Here is a 17,658-nt window from a genome sequence, read left to right on the forward strand (position 1 = left end):
AACAGAAGACCAGACAACTGGAAAGGAAGACACATTCCAGCCAGCACGAGGAAGTCCACCAAGCCTGGAAGGAGAGTTTATTAATATATAAAAAAGAACTCCGTAATGCCAGAAGCGCTTACTACTCGTCCCTGATAGAAAAGAATAAGAACAACCCCAGGTTCCTCTTCAGCACCGTGGGCAGGCTCACCAAGAACCATAGTGCTGTTGAGCCATGCATCCCCCCAACTCTCAGCAGTAACGACTTCCTTTCTTTCTTTACTGAAAAGATTGTGAATATTAGAACGAAGATTGCCAGTAATGGAGGACAGACTACAGTCCCCATAGAAGCACCTCCCAGACTTGGTGCATACTTGGACAGCTTCTCCCCCATTGACCTGTCAGAATTAACTTCTGCAGTCGGTTCCTCCAAGTCAGCCACTTGTCTGCTGGATCCCATCCCAACAAGCCTCCTTAAGGATGCCTTCCCTCTAGTCAACACTTCTATATTAAATCAAATTAATCTTTCCTTAGTCACAGGTTATGTGCCACAGGCCTTTAAGGTGGCTGTCATCAACCCTTTACTTAAAAAACCTTCTCTTGACCCAGATGTGTTAGCCAACTATAGACCGATATCCAACCTCCCCTACATCTCCAAGATCCTTGAGAAGGTTGTCCTGGAGCAGTTACATGAACATCTGCACAGCAACGAGCTCTTTGAAGCCTTCCAGTCTGGATTCAGGGAACACCATAGCACTGAAACAGCACTGGTCAGAGTCTCGAATGATCTTCTTATAGCTTCAGACAGAGGTCTTGTCTCTGTGCTTGTCCTTTTGGACCTCAGTGCTGCATTTGACACCATCGACCACAGCATCCTGCTACAGAGACTAGACCATGACATTGGGATTAAAGGAACTGCCCTAAAATGGTTTAAGTCCTACTTATCTGACAGGTTTCAGTTTGTTAATGTTAATAATGACCATTCTGAGTATAGCAGAGTTACATATGGTGTACCACAGGGTTCAGTTTTAGGACCGATTCTCTTCACTCTTTACATGCTCCCATTAGGTGACATAATCCGGAAGCACTCGATCAACTTCCACTGTTATGCAGATGACACACAACTTTACTTGTCGATGGAGCCAGACGACACAAGCCAGTTTACTCATCTGCAAGACTGCCTGAAAGACATTAAATCCTGGATGTCTTCTAACTTCTTAATGCTCAATTCAGATAAAACTGAGGTAATCATTTTTGGACCTAAACACCACAGGGACACACTCTTGAATCGGATCTCTACTCGAGATGGCATCACCCCAACTTCGAGTACAACTGCAAGGAACCTTGGGGTCATTTTTGACCAGGACCTTTCCTTCAGCTCCCACATAAAGCATGTGACTAGGACCGCCTTCTTCCATCTGCGAAGTATCGCTAAGATTAGGAATATCCTTTCCCAGAGTGATGCTGAAAAACTGGTGCATGCATTTATCACTTCTCGGCTGGACTACTGCAACTCTCTCTTGCCAGGATGTCCTAAATACTCTCTAAAGAGTCTCCAGCTGGTCCAGAACGCTGCAGCGAGGGTTTTGACGGGAGTTAAGAAGAGAGAACACATCTCTCCCACTTTAGCTTCTCTCCACTGGCTTCCTGTAGGATCTAGAATCGACTTCAAAGTCCTTCTGCTAACTTATAAGGCTCTCAATGATAAAGCTCCATCCTATTTGAAAGAGCTCATTAGTCCCGACTGTCCGACCAGAGCACTCCGCTCCCAGAATGCAGGTCTTTTAGTGACTCCCAGTATCAATACAAACAGACTGGGAGGTAGAGCTTTTAGTTACCGGGCTCCTTTACTGTGGAACCAGCTCTCTCCATGGGTCAGAGAGGCAGACACTTTAACTACGTTTAAGTCCAGGCTTAAGACCTTCCTCTATGACAGAGCCTTCAGTTAGGACTGGTTCAGGTAGCTCTGAACCATTGATAGCTATGCTGCTATAGGCTTAGACTGCTGGGGGACACATCAGGTTACATGGAGCCCTTCCCTCCCCTCCTCTCCTCTCCTTTCCTCTCCCCCTCTCTCCTCCTCTCCTCCCTGCACATTTTTGGAACTGTCATTACCATTACTTGTTGCACTTTGTAGTTTGGCCTTGGTGTCTCGCAGTCTCTCTGTGTTTCCACAGATCCACCAGAGCCCCAACCGCCGCCTGCATCGCACCCCCCCCCCCTTATTCCCTACTGTTACACCGGCCTGCGCTCCCCTTCCATGAACAAGTCTGCCATCCAGTCCCCCATCAAGCTGGCTTGCTCTCCCTGCCTCCCCTACCAGAAGCTTCCTTCTTCAACTGTTATTAACATTTCCGTGTTTCCCACATTTTGTATTGTAAACTGTTTTCTTGTCTGTAACAACATCTACTGCACGTCTGTCCGTCCTGGGTGAGGGATCCCTCCTCTGTTGCTCACCCTGAGGTTTCTCAGATTTTTCCCTGTTAAAAGGGTTTTCTCTGGAGTTTTTCCTCAGTCGATGTGAGGGTCTAAGGGCAGAGGATGTTGTTATGATGCCATGTGAAGCCCTTTGAGACAAACTGTTTGTGAAAACGGGCTATACAAATAAAATTGCCTTGCCTTGCCTTGCCTTGCCAACTCACATGAACACATACATGCATGCACGCACCCCCCCCCCCCCCACACACACACACACACACACACACACGCATGCACACAACCACACACTGACTGTCAGTAGAAACATGGCAGGGCACTGAAAATCCTAGTGAGGAAAGACCACCTATGGGAGTCATCCACACCGGGAGGTGCCACAGCCCACAACCACAGGGAGCGCCGCCACTGAGACCCCCCGACCCGGACAGACCGGGTGCACTCCACATATAATGCAGAGCTCCCTAGCTCTCCGGGCCTGGACGATCCCAAGGACGAAACCCCCGCAGGCGGACCAGACACACCTGCCCCCACGAGGAAACACAGGAGCTAAAAACTAAAAGACTAAATACTAAAAGACTAAAAGATAGTAGAATATGAAAGAAAAGAAATTAAAATAATATTAAAATATCAGAATGCCATAAAAAATATAAATATAAAAAAATCTAAAAGTTTAAGAGCTAGTATAAAATAAAATAGAATAAAATAATTAAAAGATAAAAGCAACAGTAAAATATGGTGATAAAATTAAAGGATAAAAGAGACTAAAGCAGTTAAGTCACTTAAAAGCTAAACTAAAAAGGTGAGTCTTCAGCCTCCTTTTAAAATCAACAGTCTCTGCGGTCCTGATGTTCTCCGGCAGGCTGTTCCATAACTTTGGGCCATAATGGCTGAAAGCAGCCTCTCTGTGGGTTTTAGTTCTAACTCTTGGAACGACTAAAAAGCCGGTGCCAGAGGACCTCAGGATCTGCGAAGGTTGATATGATAAAAGCAGTTCAGATAAATAAGATGGGCCAAGACCATTAAGACACTTTAAAAACAACGAAAAGAACCTTAAAATCGATCCTGAAGCACACGGGGAGCCAATGCAGCGATTTTAAAACCGGTGTAATGTGCTCCCGCCCTCTGGTCCTCGTAAGCACACGTGCTGCAGAATTCTGGAGTAATTGTAGATTATAGATGGTTGTTTTGGGAAGACCAGAGAGCAGGGCATTACAATACTCTAAACGACTGGAAATAAAAGCATGCATCAGCACCTCCGTGTTTGCCTGAGAGAGGAACGAGCGGACTCTGGCTATATTCTTAAGATGATAAAAACCTATCTTAATTATGTTCTTGATATGTGGAATGAAATTCAGCTCAGAGTCAAAAATGAAGCCCAGGTTCTTTACAGATTGTGAAGGTTTAAAATCTTGTAGTTTTGGTAAAAGTTTCTCTCTCTTGCCTTCAGGACCAATGATTAAAACTTCAGTTTTGTCCTGGTTGAGCTGTAGGAAGTTCTCTGACATCCATGACTTGATATCTAAGATACAGTTAAAAAGGGTATCAATAGGCGCTGCGTCATCAGGAGACACGGCAATGTACAGCTGTGTATCATCAGCGTAACTATGGATTAAGAACCAGTTTTTCGAAAATTTTACTTAAAAATGGTAATTTGGATACAGGTTGGTAGTTATTAAAAGCATCAGGATCCAAATTGCTCTTCATCAGAAGGGGCTTCACCACCGCCGTTTTTAAAGGCAGTGGGGAAGACACCCGTCTGAAGAGAGCAATTTACAATCCTTAAAATCTGTTCCTCAAAGAATTCATAAAATGTTTTTAGAAGTGATGTGGGAATTGGATCTAAAAGGCAGGATGTTGGGTTAACTTGGGAGAAAACTCGACTAAGTGTCCTTGCATCGACCAGGGCAAAACTCTCCAGTGTTTCCTCAGGTAAAAGCAACTGTTCAGATGTGTTAAAAATCACATTATGATGAGTTAAAAGACTGGATCTAATATCGTCGATTTTACTTCCGAAGTGGTCTTAAGAGATTTTTTTGAAATTGGAGTTTGTTAAAAGATCGATGGTGTAAAAAAGGAATTTGGAATTGTTTTCATGGTCTGCGATGAGTTTTGAAAAATGGGATGTTCTTTCCTTTTTGACTCCATTATTGTAATTTTTGAGTTTTCCAGCAGTATTTCAAAATGAACCGTTAGTTTGGTTTTTCTCCATTTTCATTCTGCACTCCTGCATTTTCTCTTTGTTTCTGATTTCATCCTTATTTCTCCATGGCGGCAAAGGTTTTGTTTTAATTGTTTTTATTAAGGGTGGAGCCACTGAGTCCAGCACTGTTTTTAATGCACTGTTAAAATTATCCACAATAAAATCACAAGGTGCAGGTAAAATTGCAGCTGGAGTGCTCTGTAAAATCTCAATAAAATTTGCAGCCACTTCGGGGGTTAGGTAGCGTTCTCACCGGGGCCTCCAGGTGGTTAAAACTGGAGATGTTAAAATACACAAAGTAGTGGTCAGACACTGCTAGGTCGACAACAGAGGACACACCAGTGGATAGGCCAAAAGTTATGACCAAATCCACGGTGTGTCCTCTGTTGTGAGTTGGCTGTGTGACGTGCTATTTAAAATCCATACAGCTTAAGATACTTAAAAATTCTCTGGACACTGAGTCCGAGACTTTATCCACGTGCAGATTAAAATCCTGTTGAAGGTAGTGTGTATGATTGTTAATGGTTCAGAAAATTCACTGATAAAAGAGTTAGAGTGACAGGTTGGTCTATAAACTGTGATACAAAGGATAGCTGGGCTGCTAAAAACAAATGCATGATACTCAAATGATGTGTAACTGTGAAAAGAAACCTTTTTTGAGTTCAGTGTGTTTTTAACAATTGAGGCAGTGCCTCCTCTCTTTCTACCCCCCCTTATTGAAAATAAAAAAAATTAAAATTTGACGGGCAAGCCTCGGTAAGAACAACTGGAGCATCAGTGCCAAACCATGTCTCCATCAACAGGAGAATGTCTAATATATTGTCTAAAATCATGTCATGTACAAATGCTCCACTGTTGTTCACCTGCGAGTAACTTAGGTGTCTTATGTTTGATAGTGGATATATTGAAACATTTGAGTTTAGAGCTTTTATTGCCCCTCAAGGGAAAGTTTGATTTGCAATTGGCAGCACAAAAGAACAATACAGCAAGGACATATGACATCATATCACCATCACACATAGCAAGTATTCACAAAGCTCTGTAGAAGTGAGGAGAGCTGCACGCTTGATGATTATACTTTCTTGTTTGATTATTATTTGAGCACCTTTCATTAAGACTTAGTATAGAGAAGATGGCACAAAACTTGGACTTGGTCCAGCTCAAACTAAGCCAGGGTTAAGTAAATTCCACCCATCCATCCATTTTCTTCCACTTATGCTGATTAAGGGTCGCGGGAGGGCTGGAGCCTATCACAGCGGCTTTCGGGCAAGGCGGGGTACACCCTGAACAGGTCCATCGCAGGGCCAACATATATAGACAAACAACCATTCACAGTCACAGTCATACCTACGGTCAATTTAGAATATTCAATTAGCCTCGTTGCCATTTGCATGTTTTTGGACTGTGGGAGGAAGCTGGAGTACCCGGAGCAACCCACGCAGGCACTGGGAGAACTTGCAAACTCCACACAGAAAGATCCCATGCCCGAGCTGGAACTCGAACCCGGAACCTTCTTGCTGTGAGGCGACAGTGCTAACCACTGCACCACCGTGCTGCCCTGCCTAATTTTTCAATCAAGAAATCAAATTTCATGACATTTATTCCAAAAGACACAGTAAAAAAAATAGGGAGGATTTCGCTAAAAATTGACCTTCATTTATTTGTTTTATTTCAAGCTCTCTAATTCTACAGATCTTATGTGTTAAAGGTTTGCAAGTTTTGTATTTGTATACTGCCATCACTTAATACTGCAAAGTGTTCTTTTTGTTATGGAAACGGAGCTCTAACCAGCACTGAGTGAACGGGGTTGAGTTGTCTTGCCCTCTTTTAATACCTTATCAGCCAAAATTTGGGAAAAGTAAAGAATTAATCAGACAAATCTGCATCTCTTTTTTGTGCTGCTGATAAAAAGAGCACAGTGTTTGATTTAGGATGCTGCTAGACTGAAAGTGGACTGGCCCTGTTTGCGTTACACTGTGAACATTAAATATGTACTCACCACAGTTCGAATGGGAAACCCAGGAGCTGAGGAACAAAATTATGCATATTTCTGCAGTCAGTTTTTTTTTAAGTTAAAATAAGTTGAAATCAAACAGCAATCTATGCGTTACAGTAGGTGGGTGAGTGAATAACAGACAGCTAATTGGATGTTTGCTGTTGTTGAAGTCTTACCAAGTGTGCCTGACTCTCCGGGTATTCCTTTATCCCCTTTGTCTCCTTTAGCTCCAGCTGAGTCACCACCTGTTTGAGAATCCTAAACATACAAAAAAAAAAACCACACTCATTGACATCAAAACCTGTACTTTCATGTATGTGACAAAATATATCCACATACTTGCAAAGACAACATCTTCATGGTTAGTAAAAATGTACATAAACACATACTGTATTTTCCGCACTGTAAGGCACATCGAATTATACGCCGCACCTTCAATGAATGGCCTATTTTAAAACTGTTTTCATATATAGGGCGCACCGCATAGAATAGCAAGGCGCATAGACTAGAAAGTACTGTAGTGGCTGGGGTTGTGTTATGCATCCACTAGATGGAGCTGCGCTAAAGGGAACGTCAACAAAACAGTCAGACAAGTCAGTCAGTAAAACTTTATTAATAGAATACAAACCAACATTCTGACAACTCTGTACACTCCCAAAACAAGTTAGTGCATTTACAATACGGCACAGTACATACTGGTAGCTGCGTGACTGATAGCCTGGAGTTTGAACTCTGCGTTGTAAGCGTGTCTCTTGAAAGGTGCCATTTTGGGGTCTTTTTACACACACAAGTGGTGTGGGACTGGAATTCCCCTTTACCGTTTTTACCGGTTACTTTGGCGACGCCCCCTGACTACGGTAGCCATAATTAACCAATATTGATCCATATATAAGGCGTACTGTTGGTTTTTGAGAAAATTAAAGGCTTTTAGGTGCGGCTTATAGTGCAGAAAATATTGATGGCATTAAATTGTGTCCTCAGCACTGCAAAAAAGCTGTAAAACACACTTTAATGCATGCTACTCAAGGCAGCATATACAGCCTTTTCTGTTGAATGATGCTAAAATACAGACACACATATATATGTCACATATGTATATACTGTATATATATACTGTAGCCTTGAATTCACACACACACACACACATACACATAAACACACACTTATACAGTGTAGGGGATTACCACCGATTAGGCTGGAGGTGACTGACGAAGCTCAGGCAAAGTGTGAAAACTTCAACCACTGCGGAGACAGTCACTCTCTTGCATCCCTTTACTATCCACCATCCTCGATAATACAAAATCTTTCAGAAATATATGATGAAATGTAAGCCCTTGTTTGATGTCAACATGAATTCAAAAAAATGTGTTTTATGAAACTATGCTTTTGGAAAGGATTATTGAATGCGGAAATGTCTAATGTTTGCTGAACCTTTCGGCATGGATGCTGGAGTCACTGGCAAATTACAGGGCAGGGGAGTGTGCCTGTATATTATTGACACTGGTGCAAAACCGTCATTGTCAGAGAGCGACTTTGCATTGAGCATACTGAATTGCTGTCTGCGTCGTTGGGGCCCTACTATCTGCCCTAGGAATTTCCCCAGATATTTGGGCACATCCTGTTTTTTCACCATGAACTAAAGAGGTGGAAGCCTTGGAGCCTGCTCTTTAAGTGACCAAGGAGCTGCAGTCTGGATCTCCTGATGCGCCAATTTCTGTGCTTGGTGTCTAAAAACCAATGTTCATTGAAAAAAGCTAATTAGAACTTCTGTCAGTATGTCACCTGTCCAACCAGACACAATACGATTCTTGATATGCATTATGACTCCGTCAAAGGAGCATTTGAATCCCTTCCCTTCCCTCCCCTGGGAGGGGCTGACCAAAAGTGTGTGCAGCTGATCCCAGTTTAACGCTCTGCCCTTTGGAGAGGTAAAATCATCAGGAAACAGATCAACAACTTGACTCATGATTCCATCCTGAGCTTGCAAGTTTGCTTTGACTGTATGGATATTTTTCTGGAATCAATGCCACAATGACAATGATGAGTTTACTGAAGTGTAGCTTTCTGTTGACATAGTGTGATTCCATGACAGATTTTAAGTATTTTGAAACAGAAAACCTTGAATGTCCACATCCCTGAAAAATCTGTCAAACATGAAGAGAAGGTCATTGCAAGAGGGCAGTCTTACAGATCGAAACCTGCTTAAAAGGGAGATTAGATAGTGAAAAAACGATTAGATAAATTAGATAGACGAAACTGATTTACAAGGAGCAGTTGGATGGTTTTAATTCTGATCATCATTTGGCAGAGGAGTCCAACAAGTTTTATCTTAGGTTTGACTCTTGCTTTTAGACATGAAATTTTAAATTTGACAAAAAAAACCCAATCCTGTTACAGACTCATTCCCTTTGATGGCAAAGTCTTTTAAACACTTTAAAGCTGGAAAAAGCTTAGGTCCTGATAACATATGTAGTCATCTGCACTCCTGTGGAGAACAATTAACCCCCACTTTTAACCATATCTTCCAGCTATCACCCAACCAACTGAGGGTGTCAGGGTGTTGGAAGCAGTACACAGTCCCTGTGGCCAAAATAAACCACCTCAAGGTTTTCAATTACTGTAGCCTTGAATTCACTGGGTTGGCAATGAATTAGGGAATGCTACTTCCACTTTATTAAACTTCCTTTTTAAACATCTTCAAGGAAGCAAAAACCATGTGAAGCTGCTATTTGTGGACTTTTATTAGCTTTTAACACAATCCCGACTCACATTTTAATTGACAAACTTATCAATAATTTTAGTGTAGATTTCAACATTGAGGGCTGGATCCTTGCTTTTTTACACAGAGGAAATTACATTATCCATTGGGTCTCCCCAAGGCTGTGTCCTTTCTCCTGTCTTCCACATTCCGTATACCAATACAGACCAACATAATGTAGTCAGTATGGAAAAAGGTTCATTGTAAAGTTAGCTGAAAACTCAGTATTAGTCAGTCTCCTACATGATTATGAAATACCATGTAGCTGGTAATTTTATAGACTTTTGTGACAATGCATTTCTCAAAATAGATACAGATAAAACTAAGATGTGTGATTTTTGGCATCAGCCCAATATCTTCAATCAGAAAACCATCATTAAGGTACAGACATTGGACCCTGTTGAAAACTATAAATACTTTGGGACTAAAGTAGATCACAAGCTTTATTTTACTTGCCATGCTGAAGCTCAGTGTAAAAAACGCCAACATCTTTCCTGCTTGAGGAAACTGTTTAAGTTCCATGTTGATAAGTCCCTTATGATCTTATTTTACAGCTCTTACACTGCATCAATCCTGACCTTCTCATTTCTCTGCTGGATTGGGAACCTTAATACCATAATACAGGACATTCTGATCCCCAAATTAGCCAACCTGGGGCTCCCACTCCCCACCTGCGACTGGATAAAAGACTTTTTGGTCAACAGACCCCAGCAGGTGAAACTAGGTTGTCACCTCTCCTCCTCCTGCACTCTCAGCACTAACTCCCCCCAAGGCTGTGTGCTGAGCCCATTACTCTACTCCCTCTACACATCCAAGTGTAGTCCAGCCCACCCAGAGTACATCATTGTCGGGGGGAAATGAGGTGACCTACAGGGATGAAGTCCTGAAACTTAGTGAGTGGTATGCATCAAACAATTTGGCACTGAACATCATCAAGACCAAGGAACTCATCCTGGACTTCAGGTGCTCCTGCCCCCCTGTACATCAACAGTAAATGTGTAGAGCAAGTTGAGTCCTTCAAGTTCCTTGGCGTCGGAAGTTGGAAGGTTGGTGGAAGGCTCTGGATGGTGGGTAGGGTTGGAAGTGCCTCCAGAACTAACAGATCATTTGAGGTTGAAGAGTGCCTCAAAATGCTCCCCCATCTCTGGACAATGAAGATTTGGTCCTTAATGAGGGATGATTCATCTGCAGTTCTAAGGGGTCAGAGATAATGGGTTCTTGGACCGTGGGTGGTCTTTATTGCATCCTAGAAGCTGTGCTGTCATGTCTGTCTGCGTATGATTGTATCTCCTGAGCCTTGGATACCCACCAGTGGTTTTGAAATTGAGTCAGAGTACACTGGACCTCTCTCCTTTGGTGTTGCAAGAGATCTTTAGGGCTGCAGAAGATGGGTTATTGAGCAAGCCTTTGTGGGCTTTATGCATGTTATTGAGGAGAGTTGTGATATGTGTGGAGTTCTCATCAAACCAGTCCTGGTGTTTTTTTTCCTTCTATAACCAATTGATTGGGCTGCTGCTTCATAAAATGAAGAACTAAGGGTGGACCATTTGTCAGTAGTTGTTTCCTCTTCACCCAGGAGAGACACAATGTTCTCCAGCTGTTTAGCTAGAGAACAGTGGAGGGCACTGAGTGCCTCCATTTCCTGCGTTGGGGCACAGTGCAGCCTACTCATGGTGGGTTTTCTGAGGACTACAGCTGGACAAATCCTCAGCTTGAGCATGGCCATGATCAAATGGTGGTCTGTCCAGCACTCTGCCCCTCTCATGGCTCATGGAACGTGAACATCTCTCAGGTCTGTGTCGGACAATGATGTAATCCAGAGGGTGCCACTGCTTGAATTGAGTATGCATCCAGGAGGTTTTGTATTTGTTTTTCCATCTAAAAGATGGTGTTAGTGATTGTGAGATTGTGTTCAGCACAAATACTTCAGAGTCTTAACCCATTTGCATTGGCATGGCAGATGCCATGCTGTCCAATCACACCTTTCGAGATGTCACTGTCTTCCCGACTCTTGTATTAAAATTGCCCTGAGCATATCATACCCATGCACGATTCAACATGGTGGCACATACCTGAACATAACCAAACAAGCTAACTTTTTAAAGCCAATCTACACAGTTTGAATCATCAAAACCTCAAACTACAGTAGGAAATTTTCAATTCTGTAATCCACCAACAATCCTCATCAATAAAATCTGGAAGAAGAAACAGTGGAAAGTCCGCAGGAGTACGTCGACAAGTGCTACGACTGACTCGTCCTGGGGAAGACCAGTAATGTGGCGACCCCACTTTCCAAAAGAAGCCGACCGTCCAGCGCACCCTCATCACCCGATAAGGACTTCAGGGACAGCCAGGACTCAATTGACAGGAAACTTATACGTTTTGATGCTAGACTCGCTCTCGTGTAAATCCTCCACAGAGAGTTCCAGGCTCTCCATAAGCCTCTGGAATTAAGCCAGCAACAGGTGGCTTCACTGGCCACTGAAAATCAATCCCTTAAAACTTCCATGAAATCACTCACCGAGGGGGCGACGAAGATAACAGCAGAGAATAAACAGATGAAAGAGGCTATCCTTGACATCCAAACTCGAAGCATGCGGGACAACCTGGGAGACTGTGAAGAACATCGCCTTCCACCAGGTGCATCGCCTTGGAGAGAAGAGACCAGACAACCGGCACCCCAGACCCATCGTTGCGAAGTTTGAACACTTCAAGCAGAAGGAGCTGGTGAAGAGCGGGGGCAGGGAACTGAGAGGAACGGACTTCAGCATGAATGATCAATTCCCTAAGGAGATGCTGCAGCACTGCAAATGCCTGTTCCCTGTCAGGAAAAAGTTCATCGACGGAGGATCCCGCGCTGTCATCACAGTGGACAAACTATATGTCAACGGCCAGCTGTTCTGTGATCCAGAGATCCCCCCTTGGCTCTATTAAAGCGTGTCTCCTCTCTCCATCTGAGATTCACTGGATTCACACGAGTATGGTATTAATATGGTTAAGGTTACGGATGAAGGAAACACCAATTTCTATCATTCATTGTTTTTCCCTTTCAGTAATGTGTTAATCATGTAAAAATATACAAACGCACATTGCATGTGGTAGGCTACAACATGCTGATCTCCCTCACAAATAATGTGTATTTATGTCACCCCGTTGTTTTTCCTGTTGTTGTTTTGTGTTACACTTTATTTATACATGTGATGTTTATATGGTTTGCAGTGCAATTATATAATATTCAGTTACATTTGCCACACACATGCACTCTCTTCCTCTCTGGCACCACCACACACATGCGCTCACACACACAGGTACACCTTCTCTTACTTACTCACCTACTTGTAACAACTTACACTCAGTAGATTAGTTTAGATACAAACAAACTACGGTTTGTCACTTGGAATATACGCAAAATCGGCTCACATGAAAAATGGCTACAAATTTTAACACACCTACACAATTTACAAGCAGACATTGTCTTACAACAGGAAACCCATCTACCTAAAGTAGGAAATCATATATTAAGCTCACAGTTCCCGCACACATACACAGCTAGTTATAACACCAAACAAAGAGGCGTAGCCATTCTAATTCAGAAAACAGTTACGTTCAGTTGTAAGAACACCATTGTAGACCCAGAGGGTAAGTTTATAATAGTCGTCATATCCACACACAACACAGAGGTATGTATTGCCAATATATATGTGTGATTTTGGTCTTTGCGATGCTTGGCCCTCATGTCACCCCACGCTTAAGGAATACACCTACTACTCCAGTTTAGACAACTTTTTAATTCGTAACTCAATTGTGAAGGATGTCTTTGACACCAAGATCAACCCCATTGCTATCAGCGACCACGCACCAGTCACTCTGACACTCACAAAAAAAACTAAAACACCACTTTCTCAACAATGGAGATTTTAATACATCATTGCTCAATGACCCTAATTTTATTAAATTCTTAAAGGAGGAATGGGCAGCATTCTGTGAGATAAATGACCAGCCTGATGTCTCAGCATGTGTGCTATGGCAGGTGGCAAAAGCAGTCAAGCGAGGCAAAATAATATCTTACTCGTCATATAAGAAAAACAGGAGAAAGCCCTCAAAACAGAATTAAATTTAAAAAAAATTAAAGCCTTGGAGACAACTTATGCTGCCTCCCAAGAGGAACACCTACTGAGATAATTCAGGAAATTAAAACTAAAACTAAATGATTTATTCAACATCAAAACACAATTTCAGATGCAGAGATTACGCTTGGAGAACTTTGAACATAACAATAAATCCAGCAGATTTTTAGCAAACCAACTAAAACAGAACAAAGAAAGAGCAACAATGTCCTCAATAAAGAACTCCATGGGGAAAATAACATGTGACCCAGAAGAAATAAATTACATTTTTTGGGAATTTTATAAAAAACTTTATTCGTCTGAGATTAACCCATCCAAATCCAGCATCAAAACCTTTCTGAGCACAGTTGACTTACCAAAATTAAATCAAGACCAAATAATGGCTCTGGAGTCACCTATTTCAATCAAGGAACTTCAAGATGCCCTTAAACATATGCCAAACAAGAAAGCCCCAGGACCGGATGGCTTGCCTGCAGAATTCTACAAAGAGCTCTGGCCAGAGCTTGCACCAATATTCTACAAAATGTTCACTGAAATACAGGAAACCTCTACCCTGCCACCCAACATGAACTGTGCAAATATTAGCCATCTCCTTAAATCGGAAAAAGACCCAGCACTTCCATCAAGCTATCGTCCAATATCACTTATAAATGCAGATATTAAAATTATTTGCAAGGTGCTAGCTAGAAGGCTTTAAAAAATAACACCTCATCCTGACCAGACCGGGTTATTAAAGGCCAACACTCCACAACATACAAAGACTTATCAACCTGATAGACTACTGTAACAGCCAGAACAAGGATGCCATAATTGTCTCCCCAGATGCAGAAAAAGCATTCGACAGGGTAAATTGGAATTTTCTCCTCACTACATTACAATAGTTTGGGTTGAGAGATAACTTTGTGAGCTGGATCAAAACATTATACTTCTCTCCTAGTGCTTGTGTCAGAACAAATGATCAAACTTCTTCAGCTTCTCTCTCCAAAGAGGAACCAGACAGGGTTGTCCACTTTCCCCTTCCCTTTTGGCTCTATTTATAGAGCCACTTGCAGCTGCAGTTCCGCAGAACAAACATATCAAGGGAAGTGATACAGCAAATGTGAACCATAAGATAAACCTTAATGCTGATGATGTATTACGTTTCCTACGAAATGCATAAACATCTCTCCCTGAAACGATAGCACTCATTGATAAATTCTCAACCATCTCTGACTACTCTATTAAGTCAAGTCGACTATCCTACCCATAAACTCGGGTTTCCAGAGTACCGTTGCTGCCCCTGTTGATAACTGAACCAAGGCTGGGCACGAGGTCTGTGGCATGGTGGGGGCGGGGCTTTGGTCCGGGCCTGACTGGCGCTCTCGGGACAGGTGGTCTGCCTCCCAGCATGTTGGTTGGGCTGGGGTTGGTCACGGGCCTTGCCGTTGTGTGGTGGACCCTTAGCTGGCGGTCTTACTAGGTCTGAGGTGCACTGGACTACGTCTGCATCTGTGGAGAGCTCGGCCCCTGTATGGGCGGAGGAAGATGAGGATGTGATTTTTTTTTTTTTTGGTGGCGGTCCTGGACACGGGGGCTTTAGCTCTGGGTGGGGCGGGTCAGGCTTGGGTGAGTGGGGGTCCCCTTCCTTTTTTTTTTTGGGTGGGGGGGGGGTTGCTAGCTGGCAGTGCCTTGAGGCCTGGAGCTTGGCCTGCTCTGGGGTGAGGGGGAGAACAGGGGATTGGTAGAGGGGATGGGGGTGGGGGGTTGGGGGGGTGCTTTATCCGGGGGCGGTAGGCCTGGTCGTTGTAGTGGGCTGTGGTTCGCCCCGTCTGGGCATGGGGTGTGGGCGGGTGTCCGCCTCAATGGTGGCGGGCCCCCTGTTGGGGCTCTGGTCAGATCTCGGGCTGGAGGGGCTCCATGCCCCTGGGCTTAGCTAGTGCTGTGGGGGGTGCCCGGTGGGCCCAGGGTCCTCTGTCTCCCCTGAATCTCTGAGGGCTGCCTCCGGGTTGCTGCTCCTATGCTTTCCTGCGATTCTGGCATGTGGCCCCCACATCAGCTACAGTTGGCTACCCACAGCATCCAATGACAAACCGTAACATACACATACTTACACATATACACATGCATACACACACACAGTGCACAACTGATAGATAATCACACACTCAGACATTTATTTTAAATTATATTAAACGAAATGGTACATTTGCATTGGAAATCGTGCAACCAATGTTTTCCATTTTCTCTGTTGTTATCGTTTTTGCTGTTGGTTTTTTTGCTCTTGTTGTGTCTGTGTCCCCCCCCCCCCCGCTCCTGTCTTCACTATCCTGTCCCTGTTCTCTCTTTCTATCCACTCCTGAGCCTCAGTCCGGTAGCTTATCAATGAACCAATACCATTCCAAATAAAGTTAATCACAGATGGCGATAGGAAGAGTATATCAGATTCCTTCTTTGCAGAGTAAAGCTGCTTCAGTACAACAAGTCACCAGGAACATTTATACTGCTCGCCCCAGCAGCTGAACATCGCCCAACAGCAGGATTTTGTCAGTTTTGGGACTTTTTGGAAGGCTTCATCCAGTAGCTCATAAAGGTAGTCTTTCATTTCCTCTTTGGATGGCAGACTTGGTGCATAAGCACTTAAGAGGGTTGCGTGTTGCTGGCCCTACACCTTGCAGGTGTTGTCCTCCTATGGGATTCCCTTTCCAAAAGAAGGTGTAGCCCACTCCCCCTTCCCTGAGTGATCCTTCACCCAGTAGTCTGGTCTCAGTTAGAACAGCAATATCAATGTTGTAGTGCTTAAGCTCTGTCGCCATCAGAGCTGTTCTTCTGTCTGGCCTGCTGGTGTTTTGACTTTTGTCCAAGAGGGTCCTGATGTTCGAAGTTGTAAAGTTAAATTAAAGTGAAGGCCTGAATTGAGGTTAAAATTAGGGTTAGGATTAGGGTTTCGGTTAGGCTGTCCATGATGAATGAAACAGGTAGGGTTAGGTTGCAAAGTATGAAATTAAACAGCAAAAAAGATCTTAGTCCTTCAAAGTCTTGAAACATCAACTTTTTGCCACCTGACTGAAATCAAGCCCTTCAGCTGCAATTGGATAAGCTTCCATAACCCTGCTGAGCATCTTTTTCTCATGGTGTGCTATCATCCTGAGGGATTGCACAATCATCTTTTCATTTTGTCCATTTCCATTTCTAAAGTTTTTATGAGTTAAAGCAGGTATTTCGCTTCTATCTTTGCTAAAATTATCTGGCTACAAACTGCACTCTTCTCCACTTTTTTTATACAGATAAACGATAGGTCTGCTTTGCATAATGTTCCCAGGAAGAGCGGTATGAATGCTGACTTCATGGTTTATATGTGTTTTTACGTGAAGGGCTCTAGGATAGAGTTCTTCACGGGTTCCTGTGGACCCCTAATTACAAGGCTCAGGAGGAACCTGGTTGGGTATGGTTCTAATACAGCCATTTTATATATGTAATGTCAGAGCAGACCAAAAAATGCCTTGCTTTGATCAAAAGAAGCACTGATCATGATTACATACTGCGCTGCTGCTGCTGCTGTTTGTGTGTTTTGTGCCATTGTGTTGGTGTGTCTGCATGGTACAAGCCCAGGTAGGATGAGAGAGCAGAGGGCAGAGTGGGTGCTGACAGCAAGTTAGCAATGCTACAGTTAACACTTGGGATCAGGAATCGCATTTACTTGGACCCACCACCCTCGGGAGGAACTGGAAGGGTCCCATGCAGTGTGGTTTGGGCAGCAGACCAAGGTGGGGGCCTTGGCTGTCTGATCCCCAGACATGGAAGCTGGCTTTTGGGACATGGAATGTCACCTCTCTGGTGGGAAAGACGCCAGAGCTGGTGGAAGAGGTTGAGTGTTACCAGCTGGATAGAGTTGGCCTCACCTCAACACATAGCTCTGGGTCCAGAACCCAAATCCTTGAGGGGGGTTGGACTCTCTCCTTCACTGGAGTTGCTACAGGTGAGAGGCAGAGGGCCGGGGTGGGCTTTTTGATAGCCCCCAGACACTCTGCTGTACGTTGGCGTTTACCCCGGTGGACGAAAGGGTTGCTTCCCTTCACCTTTGGGCCGGGGAACGGGTCCTGACTGTTGTCTGTGCTTATGCACTGAGCAGCAGTTAAGAAAACCCACCCTTTTTGGAGTCCCAAGGAAGGATGCTGGATGGCGC

At 43.7% G+C, this 17,658-nt stretch overlaps 1 protein-coding gene across 2 annotated transcripts in view; it reads right to left on the reverse strand.

Moving 5' to 3' along the window:
- The window catches only part of col15a1b (collagen, type XV, alpha 1b), a 130,962-nt gene that overhangs the window by 15,905 nt on the left and 97,399 nt on the right, over window positions 1–17,658 (reverse strand). For both annotated transcript variants that reach the window (XM_086205148.1, XM_086205149.1), the window contains 2 exons: window positions 6,788–6,869; window positions 6,615–6,640 (listed from right to left, as the gene is read on the reverse strand). In XM_086205148.1, coding sequence (XP_086061274.1) covers window positions 6,615–6,640; window positions 6,788–6,869 — 108 coding nt within the window. The remainder of the gene's footprint in view (window positions 1–6,614; window positions 6,641–6,787; window positions 6,870–17,658) is intronic.

This window comes from Aulostomus chinensis, chromosome 5 (assembly GCF_037954235.1).
Source record: "Aulostomus chinensis isolate RoL2024-O1b breed Wild chromosome 5, RoL_Achi_v1.0, whole genome shotgun sequence".
In the NCBI taxonomy this organism is placed as follows: Eukaryota; Metazoa; Chordata; class Actinopteri; order Syngnathiformes; family Aulostomidae; genus Aulostomus; species Aulostomus chinensis.